General features: G+C 40.9%; 1 protein-coding gene across 2 annotated transcripts in view; it reads right to left on the bottom strand.

Annotated features, from left to right (window-relative positions):
• Positions 1–16,472, bottom strand: part of DARS2 (aspartyl-tRNA synthetase 2, mitochondrial) — a 1,354,455-nt gene that overhangs the window by 1,272,955 nt on the left and 65,028 nt on the right. For both annotated transcript variants that reach the window (XM_044085228.1, XM_044085227.1), the window contains one exon: positions 13,801–13,902. In XM_044085228.1, the coding sequence (XP_043941163.1) occupies positions 13,801–13,902 (102 nt within the window). The remainder of the gene's footprint in view (positions 1–13,800; positions 13,903–16,472) is intronic.

A 16,472-nucleotide genomic window follows, 5' to 3' on the forward strand; every position in this document is an offset into this window, starting at 1 on the left:
TGACATGGATGGGGGGGGTTCAAGGGATAAACAGCAACTAGAATTCTCAATGTAAATCCTTAAGGAAAATAATGATACAGAATATTAAATTCGTACAAGAGTAAAATACAGTCTAAATTAAAAACTAAGCAAATGCTAGAATGTAAAAAAGGAGGTTTACTAATAGGTATGTCTAAAGTAAGGATACAGAAAATAGACAAGAATGGAGCTGGAATTTACTGGAACAAATTAATATAAGAACCAAGGTATTAGGAGCAAAAAACTTGAAGCTAAGCACATATTTGGACTGCAGGTTAGAGGCGACCTTCTTGGTCTGGGATGGATAAAAGCAAAGGAAAAGAGGAAGGGCTAGGACAGTGCCAAGTGCAAGACCACCTCTTGTGGAGTTTTGTGTTAGTCTGGAGCAGAAACTGCTTTTTAAAAAAGGGAGAATTATCAAGGTGTATACAATGTTGCATGGTAACTGTTAGAATCAATCAGAAGGGGGTAGAAAAGGACTGGGAAAAGAGAAAGAAAAGGCAATTTATAATGGAACAATGGGAAGAAATTTGTAAAGCTTCCTGGTATGCAACAATGTCTAAAGGAGTTCAGATTTTGCAAGGGCTGTTTGCAATACAAAAATATCTATTCAAAAGGACTTCATGGGATTTTTCCTCTAGTAGACAGCAAATGCTGCAGGTGTGATGTGGAAGACAGAAAAAAAAGGGTAACATGATTTTTGAAATGTATTAAACTGGAAGATTTTACCTGAAACTTTTATTACAGTTAAGCTCACTAAAACTGATTGTAGCTGAACTATCAGCTAAAGTGGACAACATTGTCAAGGATTACGCTGTTTTTAAAAATAATACAGGGGATGCTTCTCAAAACACTGTTTGTTCTTCTATTCCCCCAGGACAGGGAAATGGTCGTCATGGAAACGGCAATACGAGCAGGGAAGTGGGCGGCTCTGTGCTTATTACTGGCAGTGCGATTAGCCCAATACGTGAAGGTCTCAATACGTCTGATGCACGAGACATTGAATACGGCAATGTTTCAGTTGAACATAGGTTGAAACTAACAATAGGCAAAACTGCTCTACAAATTGTAGCATGCTACAGGCCACCCTCTCAAACTCAGGAACCCCACACAGCCTTCCTGAAGACAAGGTGGGTAAAATCCAGTTGGAAAATGAATATTGGGTGACTTCAACCCGTATATAGACTGGGAACATTACCTAAAGGGCTAACTTTGTGGAAATTCCTGGAGTTCATAAAGACTCAAATGCATGGAACTTAGTCACTGTTCCCAGCAAGGTTGTGAGTTATACTAATCTCATTGTCTAAACATGGGGACAATAATGGGGGAAAAGAATGGCGACTTTATTGAGATCTGAACATTAATCAGGTAGATACCAATATTAAGAACGACCATAGTGAAAGTAAAAGAAATATGTTTCACACTACTCAAGACTGGTGTGGTATCCTTCAAGGCCCCTGTGTCAGAGGAAACCACAACCCAAGCTGCCGAAGCCCTTACAAATGCCTTCTATGAACACCTCCAGGACTGCATGGATCAGGCAATCCCAAATAAAACCAAGACTCTTTCCACAAAGGGCAAACGTCCAGTCTGGTGGACCCCAGCCATTAACAAACTTTACAATAAGAGGAGAAAGCTATTACATGATAGAACAAAATCCATAAAAGGGAAGTCACCCCTGATCATTATTAGTAAAAATTTACGAGCACTCATAAAATCAACTAAGGCCAATTTTGAGAGAAAAATTGCCATGGATTCAAAGGACAATCATAAGGCCTTTTTCAGCTATGTTAGGAACCTGGGTGGAAACTCACAGATATGCTCAGAATTAGTCCAAAATGATACAAAAATCACTGAACCCACAGACATTGCCAACATACTGGCAGACAGGTTCAGTGCAAACTTCACCTCTCCCCTAAAGGAGAGATAACTACCCCAGCCGAGTGTAGCCTCCCGGACATCTCAAATGCGTGGTGAAAGCTGCTCTCTAAAGCTAAAAACACAGCATCAATGGGACCGGATGGTGTCCCGGCTGTGCTACACGAGCTAAATGAGGAATTAAACCCGCACATAAGGCAGCTGTTTAATCTCAGCCTTACCACAGGATCGTGCCCAAGGGTGGCGTGCGGCAACTGTGGTCCCACTCCACAGGTGGCGCCTCACGGACCCTGGTAATTACCGCCCCATAAGCTTAACAAGTCTAGTCTGCAAAGCTATGGAGAGGATCATAATGGAGCTCATAAACAAAGATATAGGGGACTTGCAGACATTGGACCACCCAGTTTGGCTTTGTCAAGGGAAGATCATGCCTTTTGAACTTGGTCGACTTCTTGAAATAGTCACCAAGGCCATTGATGAGGAAAGGCAGTCCATACAGCCTACCTTGACCTTGCAAGGCTTCGACACAATACCCCACTCGGGTATTGTAGAAAAACTACCAGCTTAAATGTAAACCCATATGTCACAAGATGGGTTGCAAACTGGCAAGGACAGAACCCACAGGGTTAGAGTTGCTGGCGCTGTGTCAGACTCCAAGCCGGTCACAAGTGGTGTCCCACAGGGCTCGGTCCTTGGCCCCTATTGTTTGGCATCTACTTCTCAGAAGTACAGGCCAACATGGGAGGACTTTATTGACAAAGTTTGCAGATGACTGCAAACTGGGCGCCATAGTGGAAAGTGCATCGGACACTGATATCCTTCAGAAGGGACTCACGGAAACAGATAGCTGGTGCCAGAGCCATGGCCTGAAGTTAAACGCCAAGAAATGTATAGTCATACCCTTCGGGAAAAACAAGGTAACCCCAAGCTACCATATAAGCGGCAATCCACTAAGCACAGAAGAGGTTATCAGGGACCTGGGGACCCAGGTTGACAGTGGCCTTTCTTTTGACACTCACATTGCTAAAGTGGTTAGAAAGACCTTCTACATTGCCCACCTGATCATGAAGGGATTCACATCCAGATCTAGTGAGGTCATTGTTCCCCTGTACTCTTCACTTATCAGACCAATGATCGAGTACAATGCCCCATTCGGGATGTATCTCACCCGACATCTGCAGCAATTGGAGAGACCCCAAAAGTTCCTCACCAAAAGGATAAAGGGACTCCAAAATCTGTCATATGCTGCCAGATTGAAGAAACTCCAGCTCTATTCAGTCGCATACCGTCTGCTCAGAGGTGACATGTGCCTGACATACAAGGCCATGTCCAACCCGGAATTAATGGACATGCTCCACCTCAAAAATCCAAATCCACCAAAACCACTAGAGCAAGCGACTTAAACCTTAGCACGGATATAAATAGGGCGTGCTGGAGGATAGATTTATCACTCAGAGACTCCTATGCTGTGGAATAAAATCCCGGTCCATGTGAGGCAGAGCACCTCGCTGACTCTGTTCAAGAGAAATCTAGACCTGTGGATGGGAGATCGTAGGTTTACCCCGGGAATCATCTCTGGGTCACTGCTGGACAGAGGCACAACAAACTAATGGGCACAGTATTTTTTCATATAAGGGGTGGCGTAAGCCACAATAATTTGGGCTAGGCTTATAAATGCCTTAGGGCAGATAGCCTAGTATAAACCTATGAACCTATGAACCTATGAAAACTGAATTTGGACTCAATAAGGCAAACGCTTATGTAAATCCGGAATTGGGGACATTAGACGAGCAGATTTACTCTTTCAAAGAATTGCTCTTTAAGTACAAGAAAATCCAGTTGGAAAATGAATACTTGGGGGAATGTATAAAAAGGGAACATGTACCTAAGGGGCTGAGGATGTGGAAATTCCCCACTGGGTTAGAGAAAGACTCACAACTGCATAAAGAACTTTTGTCATTTTTTAATCGGCAAGGTTGTGAGTTATTGCGAATCCTGATTGTGGACAATAATAAAAGAATGGCGACTTTACTGAGGAACATTAATCAGGTAGATACCAATATTAAGAACGACTTGCTGCTTGAAAGTAAAAGAAATGTGTTTCATGCTGTTTTTGACTCTGTAAAACAAGATTTATGTGACTTGAAGGGGAGAAAGGAGCGTAAGCTGCATAGAGATAGGGTAGAGTATGAGAGAGGGGTTGCTTACCCAGACCCACCTAGAGGGCAAACTAGCTTAAACAACAGAGACAATAATATGAATATGGGGGGGGTATGATAATATGTTACAGGATGATTACAATGGTGGAGAGGATGTCCCTTTAGACCAGGCCCCCCTCAGGAGGTCGGAGAGGATAATGAAACAGAGACAGGCGGGGCTGAACTACTACAGTCCTCGATCATCCTCTCGGAGGGAGAGGGGTGGATGGAACAATTTTCGGAGATAAATAGTGTACCACATGAGCAAAATCAAAAATGTGTTATTGTGACTAATGAGATGGAAGATTTCAATATTTATAACTACAGTGGAATGGCTGTGACAAATGAATGGGCAGATTTGCTATCTAAGGGACTTAATTTTGTACCAAAAAGTAAAGGGAATATAGTGGAAACTATTATACAACTTAAATCTTTCACAAGAAAACTGAATTTAGGTCTATTTTTTAAAGACACAAATACTATCTCTAGACCTAACTTGTCAAGTCCTAGTATTTTTCAGCCCCCGAGCCATCCTTTAGTTCAGGCCTTTGAGACCCTATGTGAACTAGACATTAGGTCACAAATGAGGAATAAGCATTATGATAGAACTGATGAAAATTTAGATACTGCAGAAAGGACCACCCTGAATGAAATCCTCAGTCAAACCAACATAAGAATTATGAAACCAGATAAAGGGAGTGGTCTGGTTATCATGAGTACAGAAGACTATAATAGTAGAATGTATGATATACTTTACAGTGAGGTATATACGGAAATATCACGTAATGAGTTTAATATTGCATACTGTAATGTAGACCTAGAGTTGGAACAACTACTACTTAATGGGCAAATTAGTGTAGACATTTACAATTACCTTTTTGTTAAGGAGCCTAAAACACCTACCATTTTTGGGATACAAAAAATTCATAAATCTATACAAAATCCACCACTTAGACCCATTGTTGATGCAAAAATCTTCTAAAACTTTTATATTTGCTAAATATGTGGACAACATGACTAAAGGACTTTTAGATAAACGGACAAGTATTATTAAGGATTCGTGGGATTTCCTTGGTAAAGTAGATCAAAGCAAGTTTGATAGTAGGCTTATATTAGTTACTATTGATATATGTGACCTTTTTTCTGTTATACCACATGAAATTGGCTTGGATTGGTTTTATGAATTTCTTTGTAGTAATTCTTCCTTGAACCACAATAATATCTTGACCATTCGGACATGTATGGGGATCATTTTAGATAACAACTATATTACATTCGATGGACATCTATTTAAGCAAAAGATGGGTGTAGCTATGGGTGCATGTTGTGCACCCATATTTGCTAACATTGTCTTAGCACAATGGGAAGATATGTACATACTTAATTCCGAATTCAGGACTTCATGGGTACTGTATGAGTGGTACCTGGATGATATTGCCCTGTTTTGGAGGGAAACTGAGGATGACCTGAATAGGTTTTTTTTCCTATATTAATGACACCACCAGTTTTTTAAGATTTACTATAGTCAAGGATTAGGATTGTGTCCATTATTTGGACTTTACTATAAAGAAAGACTATGAAAACAAATGCTTTACATCCAAGCTTTATAGGAAACCCACATATTCTAACACACTATTGCACTTTACTAGTGCGCACCCTATGCGCCAAAAGAAAGCTGTAGTGAAGGGTCAATGTGTTAGACTAGCTAGGATGGTTTCAGACCTTAATGATTTCTTTGACGAATGTGACAAACTGAATGGTATGTTACAGAGGAGAGGGTACCCTGAACCCTTTGTATCTGATATTATTCGGGAGGTGAAAACTAAAAGGGTAAACGGGCATTTTAGGGCCCTATTAGGCAATATGAGAGAAAATCAACAGGATGTGAGTAACAACAATACATGTGGAGATATTGGTTTTACACAAGGATTAATACTTACCTTTTCACATAATTTTGAGGACATTAGGCATGTTATAAACAAATATTGGAAAATTTTTGAGAACGATGCTGGAGTCCTGGAGAAATTAGGTGTAAAACCCACTATAATTTATAAGAAAAATATCTCAATTAAAGGACTCCTAGAAAAGGAGAAGATCAACACCCAGGGAGGGGGCACTTTTAAGTGTGGTAGATGCGCTCAGTGTCCCTATATGATGAATACTGACAGTTTTAAGCTGGACAATTATGGACGGATCATCAACAAAAAGAGAATGTACTGCTATACTAAAGGGGTGGTCTACATTGTGGTATGTAAAAATTGTAAAGGTTTCTACGTAGGGAAAACAAAAAATGCCTTTAGACACAGGGTATACCAGCACCTATATGATATAAAACAAAAGAATGTCAATAATGCTTTATTTAAGCATATCAACATCAATAATAACCATAACTTTTGGTTCTATATTCTCGAACAAGTAGACTTGGGGGAGAGGGGGGGACCTGTGGAGGAATATCTAGAATTTCTAGAATTAAAGTGGCAGATAAGATTAAACGCACACTCCCCCCCTGGTTTGAATGAAAAAATGTCTTTACAACCTTTTTTAAAATTAAAGCAATTATTCTTTATTTAAAGGAATTTTTGTATGTAAACAAAACTTCTTACTTGTTTGCCATTTTTTATGTATACATGGATTGTTTGCTATGGGCTTTGTATTTCCTGTATCATGTTGTTGGGGAAGGAAATGATGTAGTTGTTCAATTAGTGGGATTGTATATAATGTGTGAACAGGCAGCATATTGTTATTCTGAAGTTGTCTAACTACTGACGAAAGCGCTTAATGTGTTTATATGTTTTTATTTGTTTGAAGTTGGTATCAGTAAACTTGATTTTACCGTAGTCTTGCGTTGTTGGACTGTTCCTGCTTTCTGTTATTTACTAGTTTTGTCGTTTTAGTTTTGAAGTTTTATTACAGTTTTCCTTCTTTTATACTAATGCATATACACAAAGGTTACAGCTTAAAATGTCAGGATTACACAAAGCTGTTGAAAAAAATGTACCACAGGAGGCGCGCTTCAAATGTCCCCTAAACAGGATATTCATGAAGCACAAAAACCTGAACAATGGCCAGTTTTAAATAATAATAGATTTAAAAGCAGACACCACTGATGAGGAAACCCAGGAATTAAATAAAAGAAAATAATAGATAGCGGACTGCAGTTATAAGGGAAATTCTCCTGTCAGGGCAAGCTTATCTGACTTGTTTGGTACAGGTAAAAGTGGGAAAAAAAGTCTCAAGTGCTGTTGTACACTGGAAACCTCTTTTAACCCTAGCCATAGAGTTCAGGTTGTCCCAGTGGTCAGAAAAAAAATCATTATGCTAGAAAACAGAAGGTTTTCAAATCAGAAAAAAAGAAAGAAAAAGTCTGGAAGTCTTAATCCAAGTTACAAAATCTTAGTTCCTTTTACTGTGGAACAGACAAGTGCTGCCATATACCGGACTACTATCAGTAAGTGCAGTTGCACTTATACAAGCCAAGCTGTTTGGGGGTGGGCACAGAAGGGCAAGGGCTGGGAACTGCTTTTTTTTTTGGAGATTCGAGGGGGTTGGACCAAGGGTGAGCCCTCCCTGTGCCAGTGGATTGGATGCTAAATGGCTGTCACAGAAAGGGCCGTTGCAGGCTGTCTCTGCCTCCCTCCTTTAAAAAAATTTTCCATGAATATAATCCAGACAAGGAAACTCTGGAGAAGTAAAGAGACTTGAACTGGTGAAGTAAATAAATTTAAACACTTAAAGTCCATATAATGAGAGTTCATATACTGATCTGAGGCACTTTTGTGTCAGCTTTAGCAGATCTGTCCCCAATTTCAAAGATATACAATATCAGAATAAAAGTAAAAAAAAAATCCCCATTTGATTTGCCAGTGTAATTCTCTCCACTATATCATTTTTTTGTTCTCTTGAAGAGTGCTCATGTTGATTTCCTCCAGCGTGTCGAAAAAAAAAAGCCTTAGTGGTCCGAGTATTCTGTGAGGTATTTTGCAAGAGGGATTTTAAGATCTTAACTTTGAATTCTGAAAGACGTTGAGCAATCTTTCTTTCGAGTTTCTTGATGGTCTTTCCAATACAAAAGCTGTTACATCTCTTGCAGCTGGCCCTGTAGACAACGGATTCTGTGTTGTAATTTCCACGTGTCCTGCTGTGGAATTCTTTTCCGGTGTTGGGGCATTTGAACTTGATCACATTACTCAGCAGGGGCAGTAATTCCACATGGGGGTCCAGAGCTAAAGGTGCCTTTTCACCTGCCAACTTCCTCAACCTCCTTGTTCTCTACTTAGTCACTGATGTTCTTTGCTTTCTTGAGGATAAATGTTGGGTGGATTGGGAGTAGGTTGTTAAGTGCTTACTTTCAGTGAGGATTACCCAGTTGTCAATTATCACTTTCCTGATCTCCTTAAAGTCCAAGGTGAAGTTTAGGGCCATGCTCCTATCCCACTGGCCTGTATGGTATCCCTAATCAGATTCAGAAAGGAAGTTATAAACACGTTACTGCATCAATGAGCTATATATTTTTTTCAAAATGAATGATGTTATTTTGTGAAATCTGGGAGGTTTTTGGATGTCTTGGCAATCTCCATCCTTTGGGATTTGATCACATTCTTTTTGGCAATTTGAGAATGAATGCTGTTGCTATGGAACAGCAGGTTGACCCTAGTAGCCTATCTATACAAAGTGTTACTAAGCTTCCCCGTGGTATGGTCTATGTAGCAGGTTACGTCAAGAAAGTTAACTTTTTCTTGACCAAGTTGAGAAAGTTAACCTTTTCTTGGTTATTGTGAATGGTGAATTTCAGGAACCGTGTGGAATTGCCAATGTGCAGGAAAAAGTCCTGCAACTGTGAGAGGCCAGCTTCTCAAACAATGAAGCTATCATCAATAAAGCCAAGGTAGCAACTACTCTGGGAAACATATGTGGAGTTGTAGATGTGATCCTCCTCCCATTTACCCACAGTTGATTTTTGCCAGGCTGGGGGACATAGCTGCACTCACGGGTATTCTGGTGATTTGTCGAAAATAATCCATCCCAAACTAAAAGAAATTGTTCCTAAGTAACTTCCCGAGTGCTTCCGTCTCCCCAAGCAGGGCTGCCCACATGTGACTGTAGGCCTGAATGACAGCCATGATGCAATAATCATGTGGCAGCACAGTGTACAGAGCCTCCATGTCGATTTTGACCAGGGTGGTGTCACTACCAATGTTGATGCTCATGATTTTCCCCACAAAAATCTAGGGAGTCAAGCAAGAAGGGCCTATTATTTTCTGCCAGGGTGTTTATCTAAACTTCCAGGTATATAGTGATGGGTTCATTTATAGAACCACTGCTGGCAATGAATGGTCGGTAAAGAGGCTCCTGCAGGCTTTAAATGAGGTATGGGAATTCCAAAGTAGTTGGGAAGCTTTGGGGAGGTGAACATAAATTCCAGGAGTCTGTTCCTTATTAAATGGTTCTCATTGGAGGTGAGCCAGTTCAATGTAAATATTCTCATAAGTTGTCTCCCCAATTTGGCGGGGGCTATAAAAGTCAGTACTAAGCATATTAAATATTAAATATTTTGTAGTGGTAGGTCGAGGAGTCACTCCATCTTTATCGGCTTTCATAACTCTTCTTGACTTATCCCTGCAAGGTTGCGTAAGGGCTTGTACATCAAACTTTCCCATGTTGTTCTATCATTTCTTGGGCAGCCTTTTCAGGATCCTCCCTAGTGCTGGCTTCACCTTTGGCTTCATGTGGCCAGGACTGGATGGGTAGGTTGTCAAAAAGTACTTGGCTATCTTCATTTCCTGGAGTGGTGGTTGTCTGGAGAACAATCCCTAGAGTTCACCCTATCCTTGTCTGAAAAAATACTATCAGGTTTAGCTTCCTAGCAAATGCTGAGATCCACAATAGTATCTACAACATTGCTGTCCTACTACTAGGGATAAATGTGAGGGCCTTACCCAACATCTTTGCCTTCAAGGGTGTGAGGGGCTTCATCAAATGATTCCAGACTTCAAACCAGAAAATTGGGACTCCTGTTTCAATTCCTCCTGTGGTGGGTCATCATCATCCTCCCCCTTTTTCCCATTTTCTACAAGGAGTCAGTGTATTGTGTTAACTGTCACCATCTCTCTCGATTCAATGCCATACTCCTGCCTTCTTCAACACTTGTTCCTGACTGTCACAGATCTTTTTTCACACAATCCATCCACCTCTTTGCTGGACGTCCTTGTTTCCTCTTACCTTCTTCTTGTCGGTCCCAAATCTTCTTCACCAGATTGTCTTCTGCTTTTCTGCACATGTCCGAACCACCGTAATTTGTTTTCTTAGATCTTTTCTGCAACTGGAGCTACTTTGGCTTCTGCTGTTATGTCCCCATTTCCTCTTCAATCCCACAATGTGTATCCTACCACTCTTTACTGCCAAGGTTTCTGTACCATACAGTAGTACTGGTCCCACCACTTGTCTTGTACATCTTACTTTTCAGCTTCTTTGCCATTCTTTTTTCATAGACTACATCTGAGACTCTATGCCAGCTGGCTGCAGCCTCTCTGACTTTAACTTTGACCTCTTCATTCAGACATTCCTTCTCCACAACCACCCCTCCCAGATACTTGAAGTTATTAACCTGTTCCACTATCTTCCCTTCTATCTCAATTCTCAGCTTCTTCTGATTTCCCCAATTTGCTGCCATTACCACTATATTATCTGTGCTTTCAGTTTTGCATTCCATTCCACTATCCTTTGCTGAAGTTCTTGCTCAGAGTCTGCCTGTAATGCCACATCATTGGCACATAGCAACTTTGTTGATCTGTCCCCTCATATATGTTTGCTAATGTAGTCCATCAACAGTATGAACAGCAGTGGGCTCAGAGCTGAACCCTGGTGCACATCCACTCCCACTGGGAACCCCTATGTGAGACATAGACACTGTTTGTACTTGAGTCAGTGGATTGTTGTACATAGTCTGCACTAATTCTATCAATGTTACTGGGACTATGAACCAGCGCATTACTGCCCAAATCAACTTTCTTGAGACCTTGTCATATGCTTTCTCCAAGTCAAGGAATGCCCAAGTTGGACTCTTTCTTAGTCTTTAGCTTTTTCTCAACTATTTGTCTCAATGCAATCATCGGCTCATCAGCTGAAGTTTAGTGTCAACCCTTGGTATGCATAGAGAGGGCATACATGAAGGAATCTCTCATAGCCTTTGGAAATGGCAGTTCCTGGATTTGTTTTGGTATTGTCTGCATAATATGGCTAAATTTCAAAGGAAAAAGCTCCTTGTTTACAAAATGGCTTTTGGAAAAACAAACACATTTTCAGTTTATGTTTGCATTACACATGTTTGGGTTTTCAAAGACTTGCCCCCGCTGTCTGACACTTACCACCAATTTATGATCATTAACATCACCTGTTCACACACACACCTTCCCGTAAAACTGTAGTCACAGTTCCATTAGAAAGGTTAAACTAATCTATAATATGGGAGACCGGTTTCATATTTCTTAATTATACCTTTTTACAATTATTGCTCTAACATTATGTTTTTATAACTGGGGACAGATCTGATAAGGTTGGCACAAACGTATTACAGATCATTAAAGAGACTAAGTGTTCAGATCTTTTTACTCTTCCAAAGGTTCCTTGTCCAGATCATATAACATGGAAAAAAAATGCTTAAATTAGGGAGGTGGAGACAGGCTGGAACGGCCCCTTCTGCAACAGCCATCCAGCTTGCAATCTGTGGGCACAGGGAGGGCTCAACCTCAAATCTCCAACCAGAAGCAGTTCCCAGCCCATCTCCACCTGCCCCCAAACAGCCTGGCTTGTATAAATGCAACTGCACTTGCCTGATAATAGTCCTGTATACAGCAGTGCTCATCTGCCCACAATAAAGGGACTGAGATTTTACAACATGGATCAAGGCTTCTGGAGTGTTTCTTTCTTTCTGAATTAAGTATGTTCTGTTTACTAACATAAATGCACTAAGGTTATTTTCTGCAATACAGTGACAGCTTAAACACTATGGCCAGGGGAAGAGATATTTCCACTGTAAGCTGAGCTTGAAACTTTTTTTTTTCACTTTTACTTATTCTCCGTGGGACTTCTGACCTCCGAAACCCACGGGGAGCCTTGGAGGAGGCAATTGCCTCATGTTTCTCAGGTCATGTCTTAATCTCTTTCTCTTAGCCCATGGAAGATGAGACCACATGTCTTTGGTCCCCCCTTTTACCCACAACCATAAAAACAATTATAACTGACTCATAAAGAAATCCACAGAACAAAAGCCCCATGGCCCCCAATATGAAACGGATGCAGCATCTCAGATATCACTGCTGCCCATCTGAGGTAGGATTTTCAGCTGAAGATTTCCACCTCTAATTCTGATACGATGGAATGCCACATGGTGATGGAAAAGGGATGCGATCCCCCCCCCCCACAATACATATATCACACAAATAACCGTTATGGTTTCAGTCAACTGTCAGCTGAGTATTACACTTTCAGGTAGAGCAGCAGACCACAAGCCAGCTGAGCTGTACCCTACTCAAAGTATGTGCTTTATTCTCGGATATGGTTAACTATTTTAGCCCAACAATAGCAATCAGGCCAACCAGGTTCTATGGCAGTGAGGGACACAGCCCTGACTGCACCTCACATGACCAGAGTTTGATTAGCTGCTTGGGCAATACAGCTTTGACTTTTTGCTGGTGCACCTGCTGGGGGGGGGGGCTCCCGCAGCACTGGCAGTGCCAGCCCATGGCTAGGTGAATGCTGGTTTGTGATGGCCACAGCTGTAGGATGCACGTGTGCATAGCTATCCAAGACAGGATGGCAAGATTTCTGGTAAAGCAAATGAGGCAGTACATTTGCTCCTCTCAGGAAGCACTGGCAATTTCATGGCAATGTGAGTGCATGCAGCACCAACAAGGAGGTGGGGTTAGAGACTCAAGTATGAGAGACTGGGATAATGATCAAGAGGTTTACCTTATAGACACAATGTGCAGGGTTTGATTCTCATATGGGGTAAATGGCTAGGATTAAAAATGGCTCACAAGAGCAATTAACCAAGTACTAATCTATTAACCTATAAATCTATGAAGTAAATAAACCTTCATGAATGACTAGCTGACAGCCATGTGACGCACTTTTTGTGTCCAACAGGGAAATGACTGGAGTCTAGCGGCACTCATCCCGGAGGGGAAGGAATAGCCATAAGAGCTCTCACCTGGGTTGCCAAGACAGAGGTTTGATGGTTAACAGGCATGGAGACAGAAAAAGAACCTAGAAAAATTTGCAGGCAGTATGGCCAACTCCTATTTTTAAACAAGCATTAAAAAGTTTCATTACTCCAACTGGCAACTATTAATTCATAACAAAGCATACACTGACATTAATGCACCTTTCAGAAGTATGACAGGATACAAGGTCAAAAGTCTAGTACTAATATACTCTAGAAATGAATATTAAGACACACATTCTAAAACAGTTGAACATGTGTACTGTTAGCCTGCAAAGTTTTGCAAAAGAAAAATGAGGACAGAAATATAACAGGTACATGGTTCTTTTTAAGTCAAATGGAAACCACTGCATTTCACTTTTGTCAGCCTGTAACATAACTCACATTAGACTGTAAAGTCACAATTTGAAATCAAGCAATTAGAATGAGAAATGCGTGGAAGGAACGCAGAAAGATAAAGTAGGAACAGTAAACAAGTATACTAACTGGGTTTTCTTGACCCGTAGGTCGACGGATAACAGTTCCAGTCACTCGCACAACAGATTCAACAGGAGTTTCTAAAAGAATCTTCTTCAGATCTTCACTCCCCTGAAAAAAAAACTACATCAGAGGAAGGCAGGCACAACACAGTCTGGACTCCAGTAATGTTCTATAACTCTTTTATTATTTTAAATGCATGTATAATGACATTAAAAATAAAATAATAGCATATAACAATAACACATTTTTGGATATGCAGTAATGAGCCATGGCTGAATCACTGCACCCAATAGCTCCAAACTGCAGTATCCTGGAATTAATATTTCATGCTTCTTAAATATGCAGTTTGAGCAAAGACTGACAGCTGAAGGCTGTGAAGTTAACTAAAAAAAAAAAAACTTCATCTCACTCTACTGTCATTTGCACCATGTGAAGCAGAACAAGGCTATTCTGACATGGCACTGAGAACACACTGATGAGAATCTCTGAAAGAATGATGAATATTTTAAAGAAGATTTTTAAATTCTTATGAAGATACACTTGCAAAAGTGGATGCATAATACTGGTCATTCAATACTGTGGACATAAATTTTCAACACAATGTTTTATAACTCTACTGTGCTACTCAAAAAATGGTTTAGTTCAGTAAGTGGGAAATTTACATTCAGTTTGTAGAGCGGAGGTATATTAAAGTCCTTCATGTGAAATGTGAGATCCCTCAAATTAATGAGTGGCTCAAAGGAAAGACATATTTACCAAAATGGATCATGATGGTGATGTCAGGGAGTAAGGAGGGGATGCAAGAAATATGAAAACATTTATAAAGGTCTTGAAATAAAAAGAACTGAATGACAGTGGAACTTACAGTAACACCATAAAATGGGAGTGGACTCACAGATCCTACTAAAAGGAACAGACTACTAACATGTCTCGGAAAGAACAAACAACATTTAATAATATTGCAGAAGACACTCTTAGACAAGGAGCTACATAAATTTATCATCTTGAGATTCAGAAAAGGTTTCTCGGAAAGTTACCATGCTGCCAGGAAAAGAAGAAATGCTTCATTAATAACAAGGGGAGCACCTACATTAAATGAGGAGAAAAAAATAAAAAAGTTGTAAGAAATGGTTTGTTTTCAGGCTTTTGAATGAACAAAATGAGTACAATTTTCTGATAAGTAAATTCCTCCTAAAACAGAGCAAAGTGAATTGAGAAAAGTCCTAAACAACTTGTAGCATGCAACAAGTGTTCTTTGTAAAATATATGTAATAAAGAAAATATTTCCAGGGGACCAAAGGAAGCCTATGTAGCAAAGGAAGGTAGGTACTTGTGTGCAAATCTGAAAGTATTTGGGATGAAAGATGGTGCATAAGTGATGGTGAGCAGAAAGAGCTACACAAATCTCTCACTAAAATATGGCAGCTGGAGGAGTCCACCGTTTCCACAACATAGAAACACGGCTATATGCTCAAGGAGATCGAAGTAACCCTTTAACTCTTAACAGACGAGGGTAAGGCAGTCCACACAGCCTATCCGGACCTCGCCAAGGCCTTTGACACCACCCCCCACTCTGGAATCATAAATAAACTTACTAAGCTGGGCATAAATCCCTACGTCACTCGATGGGTTGCCAACTGGCTCACTGACAGAACCCACATTGTAAAAGTAGCCGACTCCAAATCCAGCTCCAAAATCCAGCTCCAGACAAGTGGAGTACCTCAGAGTTCAGTCCTGGGACCGCTCTTGTTTGGCATCTACTTCTGTGAAGTACAGGCCAACACTAAGGGACTCTGGCTAACAAAGTCTGCAGATGACTGCAAACTGGGAGCCATTACTGAATCCCCAAATGATGTGGATACTCCACGAAAGGGCCTTACAGAAACAGATGCTTGGTGCCAGAGCCATGGGCTCAAGCTCAATGCCAAGACATGTATAGTTACCCCTTTGGGAAAAAACATGTACCCATGAATTACCACATAGATGGCAGTACACTAAACACTGAAAGTGTGACAACAGACTTAGGGACACAGGTGGACAGTGGTCTCACCTTCGATAACCACATCACCACAACAGTCAAGAAATCCTTCTATGTGGCACACCTCATCACTATGGGCTTTTCATCCAGAAAAAAGGAGGTCATTGTGCCACTGTACTCATCCCTCATTAGACCCATTATAGAATACAATGCTCTGTTTGGTATGTACCTCTCAAGACATCTGCAAGAACTGGAAAGGCCGCAGAAACACCTCACTAAAAGAATCACAGGCCTAAAGCAGATGCCGTACGCTGACCGCCTTAAAAAACTCCAGCTATACTCTGTCGCATATCGTCTACTCAGAGGCGATCTCTGCTTAACATACAAGGCCATGTCAAACCCAGACTGTTGGACATGCTACACTTAAAGAAATCAAAATCTCTCAGAGCCACTCGCTCCAGGGATCTAAACCTTGTCATCATAATAAACAAAACATGCTGGAGGGATAGGTTCCTGACCCAGAGATTCCCCAGACTGTGGAACAGACTGCCCATACATGTCAAGCAGAATGCCTCTATGGCGCTCTTCAAAAGGAACCTTGACGATTGGATGGGAGAAAGGAAATTCACCCCAAGGATCACGTCAGTCACCCTGCTAGACAGCGGTCCAGGGAAGTAAATAGTGTGGGAAGAAATAGCCA

This window comes from Protopterus annectens, chromosome 10.part0 (genome assembly GCF_019279795.1).
Source record: "Protopterus annectens isolate FY-2018-M chromosome 10.part0, PAN1.0, whole genome shotgun sequence".
NCBI classification, from domain to species: domain Eukaryota; kingdom Metazoa; phylum Chordata; order Ceratodontiformes; family Protopteridae; genus Protopterus; species Protopterus annectens.